The sequence below is a fragment of the Etheostoma spectabile genome, unplaced genomic scaffold (assembly GCF_008692095.1).
Source record: "Etheostoma spectabile isolate EspeVRDwgs_2016 unplaced genomic scaffold, UIUC_Espe_1.0 scaffold342, whole genome shotgun sequence".
NCBI classification, from domain to species: Eukaryota; Metazoa; Chordata; class Actinopteri; order Perciformes; family Percidae; genus Etheostoma; species Etheostoma spectabile.
Genome location: NW_022605589.1, coordinates 78,144 through 92,704, shown reverse-complemented (window position 1 = coordinate 92,704; position 14,561 = coordinate 78,144). Strand labels below are relative to the sequence as shown.

The 14,561-nt window shown below is 38.8% G+C and overlaps 1 protein-coding gene and 1 pseudogene across 5 annotated transcripts in view; one reads left to right on the top strand and one right to left on the bottom strand.

Moving 5' to 3' along the window:
* Nucleotides 1-1,172, top strand: part of gtf2h2 (general transcription factor IIH, polypeptide 2) — a 10,513-nt gene extending 9,341 nt beyond the window's left edge. For all 5 annotated transcript variants that reach the window (XM_032511262.1, XM_032511266.1, XM_032511263.1 and 2 more), the window contains exon 15: nucleotides 722-1,172. In XM_032511262.1, coding sequence (XP_032367153.1) covers nucleotides 722-832 — 111 coding nt within the window. In that variant the 3' untranslated portion in view covers nucleotides 833-1,172. The remainder of the gene's footprint in view (nucleotides 1-721) is intronic.
* A 6,198-nt stretch (nucleotides 1,173-7,370) lies between these two features.
* Nucleotides 7,371-14,367, bottom strand: LOC116686283 (general transcription factor IIH subunit 2-like; annotated as a pseudogene).
* Between the last annotated feature and the right edge of the window lie 194 nt (nucleotides 14,368-14,561).

The following is a 14,561-nucleotide window of genomic DNA, read 5'->3' as shown; positions in this document are numbered from 1 at the left end:
GCTCAGATAATCAAAAAAAAAAAAATCTAGGATTACAAATTAGTATTATGTTTTTGGTATTTTATGTCTTAATTCTAATAACAACAGTACCGCTAGTACCAGCTAATGACAGTGGACAGATGACCGGATACAAGGGAAGAGAGCGATGGGTAATGACATGCAAGTTCCTGGGCAGTTGTTAACCGTGGATGTTGCTTTTCTGTTGTCTTTGTTTTAATGCATTGACTAGTAGTATGGCAGTCTAATAAACTATTAGGTATTTACTAGGAAGGGAAGGTTTCTTAGAGACACCATTGTGTTGCATTATAGGAACTGAAAGATCCAGTATCTCAGAGCTCTCTTGGCCTCCGCTGCTTCAATTTAGATTTTTTTTTAAAGTCTGTCTTATGAGTCCCCCAACTATGTGGATCTGCAATAATAAATTGTTGGATGGATTAATATAGATTAGGGCTGTTTCATTATTTTTTATTCTTTAATTAGTCACACATTTCTTTTTGTCACTGAACGTGTGTTCATTAATCTCGTGTTAAAAATATTAGTGGTGTTGAAATAAATTTGCTTGTTGGCTCGTCATAAACGTGTTACTTTTGACAACCTTAATATATACATTTTAATATTTAATGTGAAAAAGTGAACTTGCATTAATTTATTCATTGCAACTTTAATCCTATTCTCCATCTTGATTTATCTGCTCTCTCTCCCTCTCTGTGTCTGTCTCTAGATATTCACCTGTCCATCATGTCGCAGTGTGTTCTGTGTGGAGTGTGATCTCTTCATCCATGACTTGCTACACTGCTGCCCTTGCTGTATTCACAGTCAGAGCGCCCCCTGAAGCTGAGAGGCTAACTGTCAGAGAGAGACTGAAATAAACTCGGTGGTGGTCATGTGATCTTTTGACTCATCATCCATCCTATCAGTGTTGTGCACCTCTGATAGAATAGATATGATGCACACAGGCTGTGGACCATCCAGATTGTCACATTTCAAAGTTCTTGAAGCTTGCCACAAAATATTGGGCCGTTTCAGTAGATCCATATCGTTTACAGGTGAAAGCAGCTTCTTGCTAAAGACGGTGCTGAGTTGGGCAGTTGGGGTTTCTGTCTGCTCTGAGAACTGCGTCTGAGCCACTTTACTACTGCTTTTAAATCATACCGCTTTATATGAGCCAAAAATGGTTTGTGTGCATTGTTTATACACATTTTGTACCACAGTTCCGGTTACTCAATGGTTCTGTTTGTGATATGTTATAATTAAACAATGTTTTTGAACCTTTTGAGTGAGACATTTCTTGTATGGTTTCAAAGCAGGCCTTTATCCAATAACTCAGATTCTACTTTCTAATCCCTACTCTTGCATTTGCTTTGCTAAATTTAGGGTAAGAGGCTAAATTTAGGGTAGGGCTGTTCACAGTAGATACATTTTCATAAAGCAAGCATATTATCTACTTCAATGTTGACAAGAGTATAAAATACTCGACAAATACACCTTTAAGGTACATTTTGAACAGATACAATTAGTCTGATTAATAGTGATAAATCAGTACTTGTATGTCGTCACATTAAGCCTAACATTGGTAAAGTAACTTCAACAGAGTTTCCCATGAAGAAAAAAATGGAAGCACTCCTATGAGGATTTCTTGACAATATTTTTCATTGTTTTCAATTATATTTATAGTGTCAAATCATTCAACAATTTTGTAATTGTGATTGTGTCAACAGTAATAGGAATGGTTGGGCTTCTATAAATAACCGAGTATGGGGTAGATCTGCTCTTTTATGAAAAATACATAATGAGATAACTTGTTGTGATTTGGCGCATATATAAATAAAATTGAATTGAATTGAAAATCATAATATAATTTATTTCAGGAAACTTTTTAAATAGTAGGTCTAGACCACAATGTTTTGTTCTGTTATTAGTGTCCAATAATAAGTATAGATACATTTGCATAAAGCAAGGATATTATCTACTTCAATGTTGACAAGAGTATCAAATACTTGGACAACTACAACTTAAAGGTACATTTCGAACATACAATTAGTCTGATTAATAGCAATGAACTACCCTCATTTATTTATTCATGTTATTTGTTTGAGAATAACCATCACTAAATCAACAGTAATGGGCAGCATGTGATATAACCTGAGCTAATGAAGTGAAGGGCCGCACACATCGCTTCCCCCTTATTCGCTTCACTTGGGGAGGAAAGGGCCCATATGACCCAACCTGAGCATTAGAAAGAAGCATTAAAAAACTCTTGAGGCCATACAAAATGTTCATCATTTATTGATGAAATAAGATAGTGGCACCAGCTGGCTTAAAGTGGGAATGGGTGAGCAGGTCTGGGATAGCAAATAGCGGTCCTATCCCTATTGCCCTCCGAGGGCTGGCACCCTGACTGCTGCTGCTGACTGATGTAAACAGCTTCACCAACTGTGTGCTTCATTTAAATTTAGGGCGGGCAAGTTGCCACACACTCAGATTATATTATTTGACAAAGCAGCAAATATAAGCGCTTTTATCAGTAGATCACATGCTCATCTCTCTTCAGTCTGTCAGTTGCCATGAACCAAGAGTGTTATTTAACACTAAACTCGGTCGTGAATTCATGCACCTCTGCTCCGACAGAGGTTTCAACCAGTACTTATGAGGAGCTTTTCTGTTATTTTGTTGACAAAAAAACATCTGTCCGGCCAAACGCCTGACAAAGTCTGACATTTTGGTGTGTTTGTACCAGCTGCTCCTATGCACTCTGCTGTGTTTGAGTAACTTAAGCCACTTTCTCTGACGTTGCTTACTGAGGTAGTGCAACACTTGAAACCTACCTCCCTTAGACATTGTTCCCACCAGGATGGTGAGGAGGTTTTTAATAGAACCACTGGGTCGAGTCTACTTACTTTTTTCAATTATTGTCTTAGTTTAGGTTCTGTCCCAGCTGTCTTTAAACATGATGTGGTCAAGCCCCTACTTAAGAAGCCTCATCTTGACGCCACAGTGTTGTCCACTTTTGGTCTCTTGTCTGCCTTTTCTTTCAAAGGTTTTGGAAAAAGTTGTTGAAGTTGAAATGTCTTTCATGTTTCCAAGGTTCACAACATGTAGCCAATACATAAACATTAGCACAAAAAACACATAAAAACTGTTTTCATACAGTTAAAAGCCTTTTTACAACAGAACTCTGTTTGAAAAAAATTAAATCTGGTTTCAAATCACTTTACAGCACTGTTGAGAGTGTACAGTCGCTTCTCTATTTTGCAGAAACACCTGCTATTAACCTGACTTTTAATTAATCAATTGGTGTAAGAAATAGCTCATATGAAAAGCTAAAACCCTCCCAATGATGTTCATGCACTGAATAATTAGTTTCACAAAAAAAGATTATTATTTAAACAAGACAGAAAGGTCAAATTTTGGCAAGACAAAAGTTTTGTCGTCTATACAGAAATTGAAATAATTACTGCAATACTAAAATATGTCAGCAAATTAAATAGCGGTGCTGTGAGATCCAAATTTAATATCTTGTTTGACTTCCATGAGCTTGAAGGACTGCATCCATGCGGTTTGGCAAGGATTCATACAATGTATTGATGAAGTCATCAGGAATAGCTAGGAAAGCAGTCTTGCATGCCTCTCAGAGTTCATCAATATTCTTTGGTTTGGTCTTCCATGCTTCCTCTTTCATCCTACCCCACATATGCTCAATGATGTTCATGTCTGGTGACTGGGCCGGCCAATCCTGGAGCATCTTGATCTTCTTCGCCTTGAGGAACTTTGAAGTGGAGATGGAAGTATGCGATGGAGCACCATCCTGCTGGAGAATTTGGCCTCTTTTATGGTTGGGAATATAAGAGGTAGCTAAGACTTCTTGGTATTTGAGACTATTGATGTTGCCTTCCACCCTGCAGATCTCTCACACACCCCATACTGGATGTAACCCCAGACCATGTTTTTCCGCCACCAAACAAACACACTGTTTTCTGGGTAAATCTTGGATCCATGCAGGCTCCAGTAAGTCTCCTGCAATATTTGCGGCAACTGTGGTGTAATTCAACAGAAGATACCAACCTGGCCCCTGAAGTCCCTGTGTCAACCTGAAACAGTTTGTCGGATTCTGTCTTGAAATGGCCTCCGTGGTTGAATCAGTGCCCAGAAGCCAGCACTAAACAAAAGACAATTGAAAAAATGTGTTGGCATTTGCCAAGGCCACAGCCTGCTAAAAGGATGGACGATGGAAAAGTGGATTTTTCAGATGAATCTTCTGTTGAATTACACCACAGTTGCCGCAAATATTGCAGGAGACTTACTGGAGCCTGCATGGATCCAAGATTTACCCAGAAAACAGTGTGTTGTTGGTGGCGGAAAAACATGGTCTGGGGTTAATATCCAGTATGGGGTGTGTGAGAGATCTGCAGGGTGGAAGGCAACATCAATAGTCTCAAATACCAAGAAGTCGTGCTACCTCTATATTCCAACCATAAAAGAGGCCAAATTCTCCAGCAGGATGGTGCTCCATTGCATACTTCCATCTCCACTCAAAGTTCCTCAAGGCGAAGAAGATCAAGATGCTCAGGATTGGCCGGCCAGTCACCAGACATGAACATCATTGAGCATATGTGGGGTAGGATGAAAGAGGAAGCATGGAAGACCAAACCAAGAATATTGATAACTCTGAGAGGCATGCAAGACTGCTTTCCTAGCTATTCCTGATGACTTCATCAATACATTGTATGAATCCTGCCAAACCGCATGGATGAGTCCTCAAGCTCATGGAAGTCAAACAAGATATTAAATTTGGATCTCACAGCACGCTATTTAATTTGCTGACATATTTAGTATTTGCAGTAAATTTATTTCAATTTCTGTATAGACGACAAAACTTTTGTCTTGCCAAAATTTGACCTTTCTGTCTTGTTTAAATAATAAATCTTTTTTTAGTGAAACTAATTTATTTCAGTGCATTGAACATCATTTGGGAGGGTTTTAGCTTTTCATATGAGCTATTTCTTACACCAATTGATTAATTAAAAGTCAGGTTAATAGCAGGGTTTCTGCAAAATAGAGAAGCGACTGTACACTCTCAACAGTGCTGAAAGTGATTTGAAACCAGATTTAATTTTTTCAAACAGAGTTCTGTTGTAAAAAGGCTTTTAACTGTATGAAAACAGTTTTTGATGTGTTTTTTGTGCTAATGTTTATGGATTGGCTACATGTTGTGAACCTTGGGAAACATGAAAGACATTTCAAATTCAACAACTTTTTCAAAACCTTGAAAGAAAAGGCAGACAAGAGACCAAAAGTGGACAAAACTGTGGCGTCAAGATGGCTTCTAAGTAGGGGCTTGACCACATCATGTTTAAAGACAGCTGGGGACAGAACCTAAACTAAGACAATAATTGAAAAAAGTAAGTAGACCGACCAGTGGTTCTATTAAAAACCTCCTCACCATCCTGGTGGGAACAATGTTAAGGGGGGTAGGTTTCAAGTGTTGCACTACCTCCGTAAGCAACGTCAGAGAGAAGTGGCTTAAGTTACTCAAAACAGCAGAGTGCATAGGAGCAGCTGGTACAAACACACCAAAATGTCAGACTTTGTCAGGCGTTTGGCCGGACAGATGTTTTTTTGTCAACAAAATAACAGAAAGCTCCTCATAAGTACTGGTTGAAACCTCTGCGGAGCAGAGGTGCATGAATTCACGACCGAGGTTAGTGTTAAATAACACTCTTGGTTCATGGCAACTGACAGACGAAGAGAGATGAGCATGTGACTACTGATAAAAGCGTTATTATTTGGTTTGTCAAATAATATAATCTGAGTGGTGGCAACTTGCCCCGCCTAAATTTAAATGAAGCACACAGTTGGTGAAGCTGTTAATCAGTCAGCAGCAGCAGTCAGGGTGCCAGCCCTCGGAGGGCAATAGGGATAGGACCGATATTGCTATCCCAGACCTGCTCACCACTTCCCACTTTAAGCCAGCTGGTGCCACTATCTTATTTCATCAATAAATGATGAACATTTTGTATGGCCTCAAGAGTTTTTTAATGCTCTTTCTAATGCTCAGGTTGGGTCATAGGGCCCTTTCCTCCCCAAGTGAAGCGAATAAGGGGGAAGCGATGTGTGCGGCCCTTCACTTCATTAGCTCGGTTATATCACATGCTGCCCATTACTGTTGATTTAGTGAGGTATTCTCAAACAAATAACATGAAAAATAAATGAGGGTAGTTCATTGCTATTAATCGACTAATTGTATGTTCGAAATGTACCTTAAGTTGTAGTTGTCCAAGTATTTGATACTTTGTCAACATTGAAGTAGATAATATCCTTGCTTTATGCAAATGTATCTATACTTATTATGGACACTAAAACAGAACAAAACATTGGGTCTAGACCTACTATTTAAAAAGTTTCCTGAAATAAATTATATTATGATTTTCAATTCAATTCAATTTTATTTAATATGCGCCAAATCACAAAAGTTATCTCATTATGTATTTTTCATAAAAGAGCAGACTACCCATACTCGGTTATTTATAGAAGCCCAACCATTCCTATTACTGTTGACACAATCACAATTACAAATGTTGAATGATTGACACTATAAATAATTGAAAACAATGAAAAATATTGTCAAGAAATCCTCATAGGAGGCTTCCATTTTTTTCTTCATGGGAAACTCTCGTTGAAGTTACTTTACCAATGTTAGGCTTAATGTGACGACATACAAGTACTGATTATCACTATTAATCAGAATAATTGTATCTGTCAAAATGTACCTTAAAGGTGTGATTTGTCGAGTATTTTAATACTCTGTCAACATTGAAGTAGATAATATGTTGCTTTATGAAAATGTATCTTACTGTGAACAGCCCACCCTAAATTAGCCTCTTACCCTAAATTTAGCAAAGCAAATGCAAGAGTAGATTGAAAGTAGAATCTGAGTTATGGAAAGGCCTGCTTTGGAAACCATACAAGAAATGTCCACTCAAAAGGTTCAAAAACATTGTTTAATATAACATAATCACAAACAGAACCATTGAGTAACCGGAACGTGGTACAAATGTTATAAACAATGCACACAAACCATTTTTGGTATATAAAGCGGTATGATTTAAAAGCAGTAGTAAAGTGGCTCAGACGCAGTTCTCAGAGCAGACAGAAACCCAAACTGCCCAACCAGCACCGTCTTTGCAAGAAGCGCTTCACCTGTAAACGATATGGATCTACTGAAACGGCCCAATATTTTGGGCAAGCTTCAAGAACTTTGAAATGTGACAATCTGGATGGTCACAGCCTGTGTGCATCATATTATTCTATCAGAGGTGCACAACACTGATAGGATGGATGATGAGTCAAAAGATCACATGACCACCACGAGTTTATTCAGTCTCTCTGACAGTTAGCCTCTCAGCTTCAGGGGGCGCTCTGACTGTGAATAAGCAAGGGCAGCAGTGTAGAAGTCATGGATGAAGAGATCACACTCCAAACAGAACACACTGCGACATGTGGACAGGTGAATATCTAGAGACAGACACAGAGAGGGAGAGAGAGCAGATAAATACAAGATGGAGAATAGGATTAAAGTTGCAATGAATAAATTAATGCAAGTTCACTTTTTCACATTAAATATTAAAATATATATTAAGGTTGTCAAAAGTAAACGTTTATGACGAGCCAACAAGCAAATTTATTTCAACACCACTAATATTTTAACACGAGATTAGAACACGTCAGTGACCAAAAGAAATGTGTGACTAATTAAAGAATAAAAAATAATGAAACAGCCCTAATCTATATTAATCCATCCAACAATTTTATTGCAGATCCACAAGTTGGGGGATCATAAGACAGACTTTAAAAAAAAATCTAAATTGAAGCAGCGGAGGCCAAGAGAGCTCGAGATACTGGATCTTCAGTTCCTATAATGCAACACATGGTGTCTCTAAGAAACCTTCCTTCCTAGTAAATACCTAATAGTTTATTAGACATGCCATACTACAGTCAAGCATTAAAACAAAGACAACAGAAAAGCAACATCCACGGTTAACAAATGCCCAGGAACTTGCATGTCATACCCATCGCTCTCTCCCTTGTATCGGTCATCTGTCCACTGTCATTAGCTGGTACTAGCGGTACTGTTGTTATTAGAATAAGACATAAAATACCAAAAACATAATACTATTGTAATCCTAGATTTTTTTTTTTTGATTATTGAGCAACCCCAATTACCCTTGTAACTGAAGACGTACACCCTGGGTTAATGACTGTATCACTGGTTGGAAAACTAATGATACACATCTGCATTATTTCTTCAGACTTGGAAAAGATCTTCAGATTACAAAAGGTATTTAACAGTTGGTTGTTTTTACAAACTGAATAGCAGTTTCTGTGACGAGTAACTAGACATTAAAATATGGGGAAGTGAACCTTTAAAGGAAAATAGTATGTTCTACATCTAAAAAGGCTTACAGATCTAGACATACACTCAGCAACTGTACTTACACTTTTATCTTTCAGTTCCCCTGTGACAAGCTGACAGAAACTGAAACCAAATCAAAACAAGTTTTAGATACACACCGGCACAGTATCTGGTGTGATGGTGTGAGTGTGTCAGAGCCACCTGTCTTCTTGAAACTCCTCCACAGGACTCTCTGTAAAGGTTGGAGGGGGAAGAGGTGGTGGAAAGATCTGGCGAGATGGGAGACGACAACCAGAGTCAAACCTTTGAGAAGCACACACCACCAGTCAAAGCTACTTCAATGGTTAAACGCAGTATTTTGAAAACACCAAAAAAGAGCAACTGTACTTTTTTGACACATCAAGAAAATTCATCAAAGTTTCCTCTATCTTACAATGACATACTCATACACACCAAAATATACCGAATTCTTCATCCCACATACCACAGACTTTACACTCAACGGGAAGCTTGTGTACTTGGCGTGGCACTGCGGGCAGAAATATCCTCCCAGAGACAGACCAGGACCACTGCTGCTGTGCCAGATGACTGGAAGACACACACAGAAGCAGCATCATTGCAAAGAGCAACAAACCTCCAACTGCTCTGGACACCTGTCCATTGGCAGTCCCCTCACTCTGACATCTCTCCTTTAGTGCATTTATAGATATAGCACCATGAGCATGTGTGTGTAATTCAGACCGTGTGTAATGTGTGTAACAACAGAGTGATATAATTTCCCTTTGGGACTAATAAAGTATGTGTTATTATTAATACACATTGGCAGCTCACAGTTCTGGCCACAAGGTTTAAATCACAGTTTCAATCGTACGACATGCTGAAATGAAGGCTTGGCATCCTGGTCAGTCAGAGGGTGATGGTGTGCGAGGAAAACCTGAGTAAACGTGTATGTGGGGAAAATATATTATAATATAGGTGCTTTTATAGTCATTCATTTCTTAATGTTTTGATGAGTAACAAGAATGAATGTATTTCATGAAGAAGAAAAGAAAAGGTCTAATTGTCTAATAGGAAAATGGGGAGGGACTGTTTCTTAGTTCAAAAGTGCTTTGCTCCAAACCTTTATCTTTTTCAAATAAATTATAAAATTCTAGCCAATTCAGTAATTTCCTAAACAGCAAGGCAAAAATGTTTGTTAACAAACAGGAGAAAATAGTACATTTGTTTAGGATTAATTTTAGCGGTGCAGCAATCCACATTTTGTGTTAGTATTAAGGGCAGTAGGTCCATTTTGGATTGAGCAAAAATAAACTATAGTGTGTGGGATTTCGTGGTAATGATTGGAACGCATGGGATTGTTGACTATAGAAAAATTATATTATATTGCCAGCCTTATTGTTCAAGAAGAAAAACAGGGCTTTCACCATGTTACCAGTGGGATTTCAAATTGGAACCCTGCAATTAAAATAATTGGCAAATGTATTACTTTGACCTCACATTGAAATCTATGCCTACAAACGTCACATGAAAGCAACTTGGAGATCAAACAGAATACAAATTTCTCTTTGACATGTTTACCCACTTTATAATACACAGTCCAAGGTGTGTGATGGCAGCAAATGCCGGTGTGTTAAGCCAACCTTCCAGCCAGTTAATAAGTGCTGCTACATTTAGTTTTTACCACTTGGTGTATAATAGCTCTGATGTGTTTGTTGTACAGTTCGTTTAGAAACAGAAGACGATCTGATCCTTTACCAAAGATAGAGAAAGATATAACCACATCTGAATACTGACCCATGCGTATTAAAGAGCATTCAGATGAGGAGGCTGGCGGAGGAGGTGTTGACATGCAGCATTAGCAGCTCTTTGAAGTGGCTCTCATCCAGGATAACGTGGTACGAGCCGCCCGTCTCCCTGGTCAAATACTGTACACACCCTGACCTCTGGGACAGGCCAATACAGACAACGCACCTTTAGAGAATTAGGGTCTGACAAAAAAGGAACACAGTATTTTTTTAGATTCTTTTGGAGCATTGGAGCAGCGTGTGTCCTCACACATGTCAGTAAAGCAGCAGCACATGCGTAGTACAGCGAAGGGGTGGGGAGTTGTTGAATACTACAAGGCTCATTGACTGCAGTTCACCGACTGATGTACTGATGCCAAAAATTAATTTCTGTCTACCCTACAGCAAAATGAGAAATAAGGAAGACGCTGAACCTCTACACGAGCCGCAGCCAAACCCACAACACTGATCGAGCCTCACTGCAACATTTGTTATAGGTTGGGCTCTCCAGTATTCTGTTTTGTTGCGCACAGTTTCCGGCCATTCTGCTCAGTGGGTTCCCTGCTTTACCGCCAGGGCCACATCACCTAAAACTACAACGTGTGTGGCTGCTACAGATGAAAAAAAGGGGACACGGGAATCTTTGCATGAACAAAAGCCTAATTATGCAACCTGCAACGTGGTACGGGTTGATTTTTATAAAACACAAATACAGATAAACACATTCACAAGGCGCTTTATTATGCTATATAAAACCGTCTCTGACCGAACAGTGCAAGTTCTGCTTGTCAAATGTTTGTAAGTAAAAACAAATGGATAATTAAGGTGAGATTACTTTAAGGTGGAGATTTTCATCTCACATAGCATTAATGCTGGATGTTTGAATGGAATGTTAATGCTTCGAAATTAATTGTGATATTTGTGAATAGAATCTAATCTGCAACACACTGTCGGTAAATGTATGTTTTCTTCTGAAGTACAAACCACACAGTAAATCAGTAGTATAGGCCTACAGTTGCACATTACGTGCTTTGGGATCCTTCTGTAAGTTATTTGTACACACAATGTACAATGGTTTTGAAGAAGAAAGCTAGAAGCCAGCATACAGAAGGCCAAGCAATCAGCCATTCCAACAAGCAGTTTTAAACGGGGCACGCATAGTAATTTAAATACCAGATACTCAATGAGCTTAGCAGCTGAACTGCATATCAACTATGACTATGACTGTGGCAACCCATAGCTAAGGGTTCAAAGGTGTGACTTCACCTTAATCAGCTCACAGAGTGGCTGGTGTCAATAGTCGTAAGCTGTGAGGATATCAGGATCTCCCGGTTGTATGTCCAGGCATGTGCCTCATAAAAAGACAGACACCGGATGAGGGGACATTCAGTAATATTAAAAAGGAACCAATGTAGAACACATGCAAAACTTACTTGAGGGTCTGTATGGCCAGATTGGAGAGAGTTGTATATGGATGGCTCTCCTACACACACAGTGTCACTGCTTGTCTTCAGAGCAGCAGTGTGCTTCTTTGGATTTCCTGGTGGTGAAAGAAGACACACCATCAATTGTGGGGAAATTGAAGGGGGTAAGCCCCGAAGTGAGCATTTGAAGCAAGAACGGTTAAGGCCATGAGCATTACAAGAAAGGGGGAGCCTAATGGGAGGTACAAAAATGTAACCTCACATTAATAGTAGCCAAAATTATGAAATTTTTGGTATTATCCGTTATTTTAAAAGTGTGTTCAATATGTCAGAGAGCACTGACAGACCTACACAAATGACATAGTTTCAAAAAGTGTAACATGTTTATCATATTACAAAAACTATAGGCAATAGACCTGTAAAAACTATTGAAAACTGGCTACTGAAACACTGGCCCGCTGTAGGGTGTCCGGTAAGAACTTGAATCAGAGATCAGGAACCAGGAGATTTATTTACTTGAACATAAAACACAGTAATTGACATTACCATGTGAAGTTGAATGTGGTTCTGAAATATAATAATGCATAATAAGCATCTGACTTACTATGAACATGATTTACCAAAAACTAAAAGTTATAGCCACCAGTATATAACAAGAAAACAATACTAAGAATTACATAAGTAAAGATTTCATTTCAGTAACACAATTGCAATGCAACTTGCTAGCAAATTGCCCTAATACAACCTGAATATCAACAAAAGTTTTACATGAAAACGTTTATTGTTATCTTCAACATTTTTTACCGTGGTTTAACGTTACATCCACTAAAGCCTTGGAATTCCACTGCCAGATCAGTAAGCTTCTCAGCCCTTTTATTCTTCGTGGTGGATAACGGTAGCTGAGGACACATAACACATGTTGTTAGGCAACTGCCATACTGGTGAAGATCCATACCAAACTATATTAAACTTCCCCATTGCATTACTTACTAGTTACTAGTCACGTTTCTTGTCTTTGTTATCAGACAAAATCACTACAGACAAACCTAATTTGATGTTTAGATAATGTATGTCTGCTTGTTGGAGAGCTCAAACTAGTGAAAAAACAGCTACTCTGATCTCTGTCTTTTGTAAATTATGGTTTGAAACCTTGTTTATACACATCCATATTATATGCATTGCTTTACAGATTTACTACTTAAGTTTAATACTTCATTTTTATGAGATACAAGTGATTATGGGTTATCTACATTAATATATTTAAATACTGGCAAATGACACCTAATGCCTGAGATATGCGATTGGTGTACAGATATGACATATTGGTTCTGATTTAGGGCATTGCTGATATAATCTAATAATTAAGATTTTCCTCTTTGATAAAGCTTATGTTAGGGCGGCTCAGGAGAGTCCTGAACCAACCTACTGTATGCTGTATGGGCCTAGACTGCGGGAGACTTCCCTCTTCTCTCCATCTGTATGCAACCTCATCCCATTAATGGCATGCTAACTCAACTCTTCCTTTCCCGTTGTCTTGGGCTCTCGGCCCCTCTTCCTCTCTCCTCTATCACTTCCTGCTGGTGTTTCTGTTGGAGATGTGGTTGAAGTCACCTTCTGCCCCATGTTCCGCTTGACACCCTCTGTACAATTATTGTTACTAGTCCCTATTGCTATTATTACTGTAATTATTATCATTAAATTATGTTTCCTTGGATCAGGGAGGCTCCAAAATCATCTTCACGCTGTCGCCATGGTCCGGCTACACGTTCTGCGATGCTATGTTACATTCTGATACACTCTGCGGTGCCTGCTACATCCAGCATGTGCCTTGAAATGCCGCACAGTGCCCTGCTATGCAATGAAATACTAAAACTAACATTTTTGTGAGGTTATTGCCACTCTTCTTTTAACCCCAACCAGTTGTCAGAAACCGCCTACAAGAGCCTGGGTATGTCCGAGGCTCTGCCTAAAAGGAAGTTTCCTCCACTGTCGCACTGTTGCTTGCTCGGAGGGAACCTACTAGAACTGTTGGGTCCTGTAAATTATGGAGCATGGTCTACTCTAGATGCTACTCTATCTGTAAAGTGTCTCGAGATAACGTCTGTTATGAATTGATACTATTAAATAAAATTGAATTGATATTATCATAAAACTATTAGAATATCTGTACCATGTATTGCTGTCTGATGGCAACATTGCGGTTACTGTCTGTACCTCTGTGTGTATATTGTGTAGGTGCTCAATCTGTTTAGAATTGCGTTATCCTACCTGTCTTGAAGGTTTTTGGCTCTTGGGTAGCCATCATACTTTTACCCCACATGATTAAATATCAGGAGGATTCAGGGACATAAGAACTGTGAAATGTAACTAATCATACTACAGTAACAACTAATGAATATTTTTATTAAACATTCATCTCTAGATCATTTAAAAATTGGTCTTAATTGACAATTTATTGGCATCATGGCAAATATAGTTGCCAGTGCAGCGACAGGCCCGGGAAACCTCCCTTCATCTGTACTTACAACATTACATCAAATACAATACCTTATACAATGAAAAAAATGTTCTCCAGTAAACCACCTGAACCTGCTGTGTTTAAACAAGAGCTGAAGGGATTTAAATAAAAGCGGGGTAAAAAGCATCAAAACTCATGATTGTATAACATAACTGACTGATGGTGGTTTTTGGCAAAATACTCATCAACAAAGGTTTCCAACAGCTGAAGAGGAAAGAAGAAAGGAAGCATCGGTGCTGTAACGTGATAAACCAAAGGTTGCTGGTAACCAGCGTGATGGGTCTGCTACGAAAAGTTACCTTTACCAGTAGACGGTGAGTGGTTGGTTTCAAGTCCTGGTTCTTCCTATACTTCTGAACCGCAATCACACATAGAGGGCCGCATCTAGAGGCACATGCATTCTTACAGTATTTGGTACAGATACA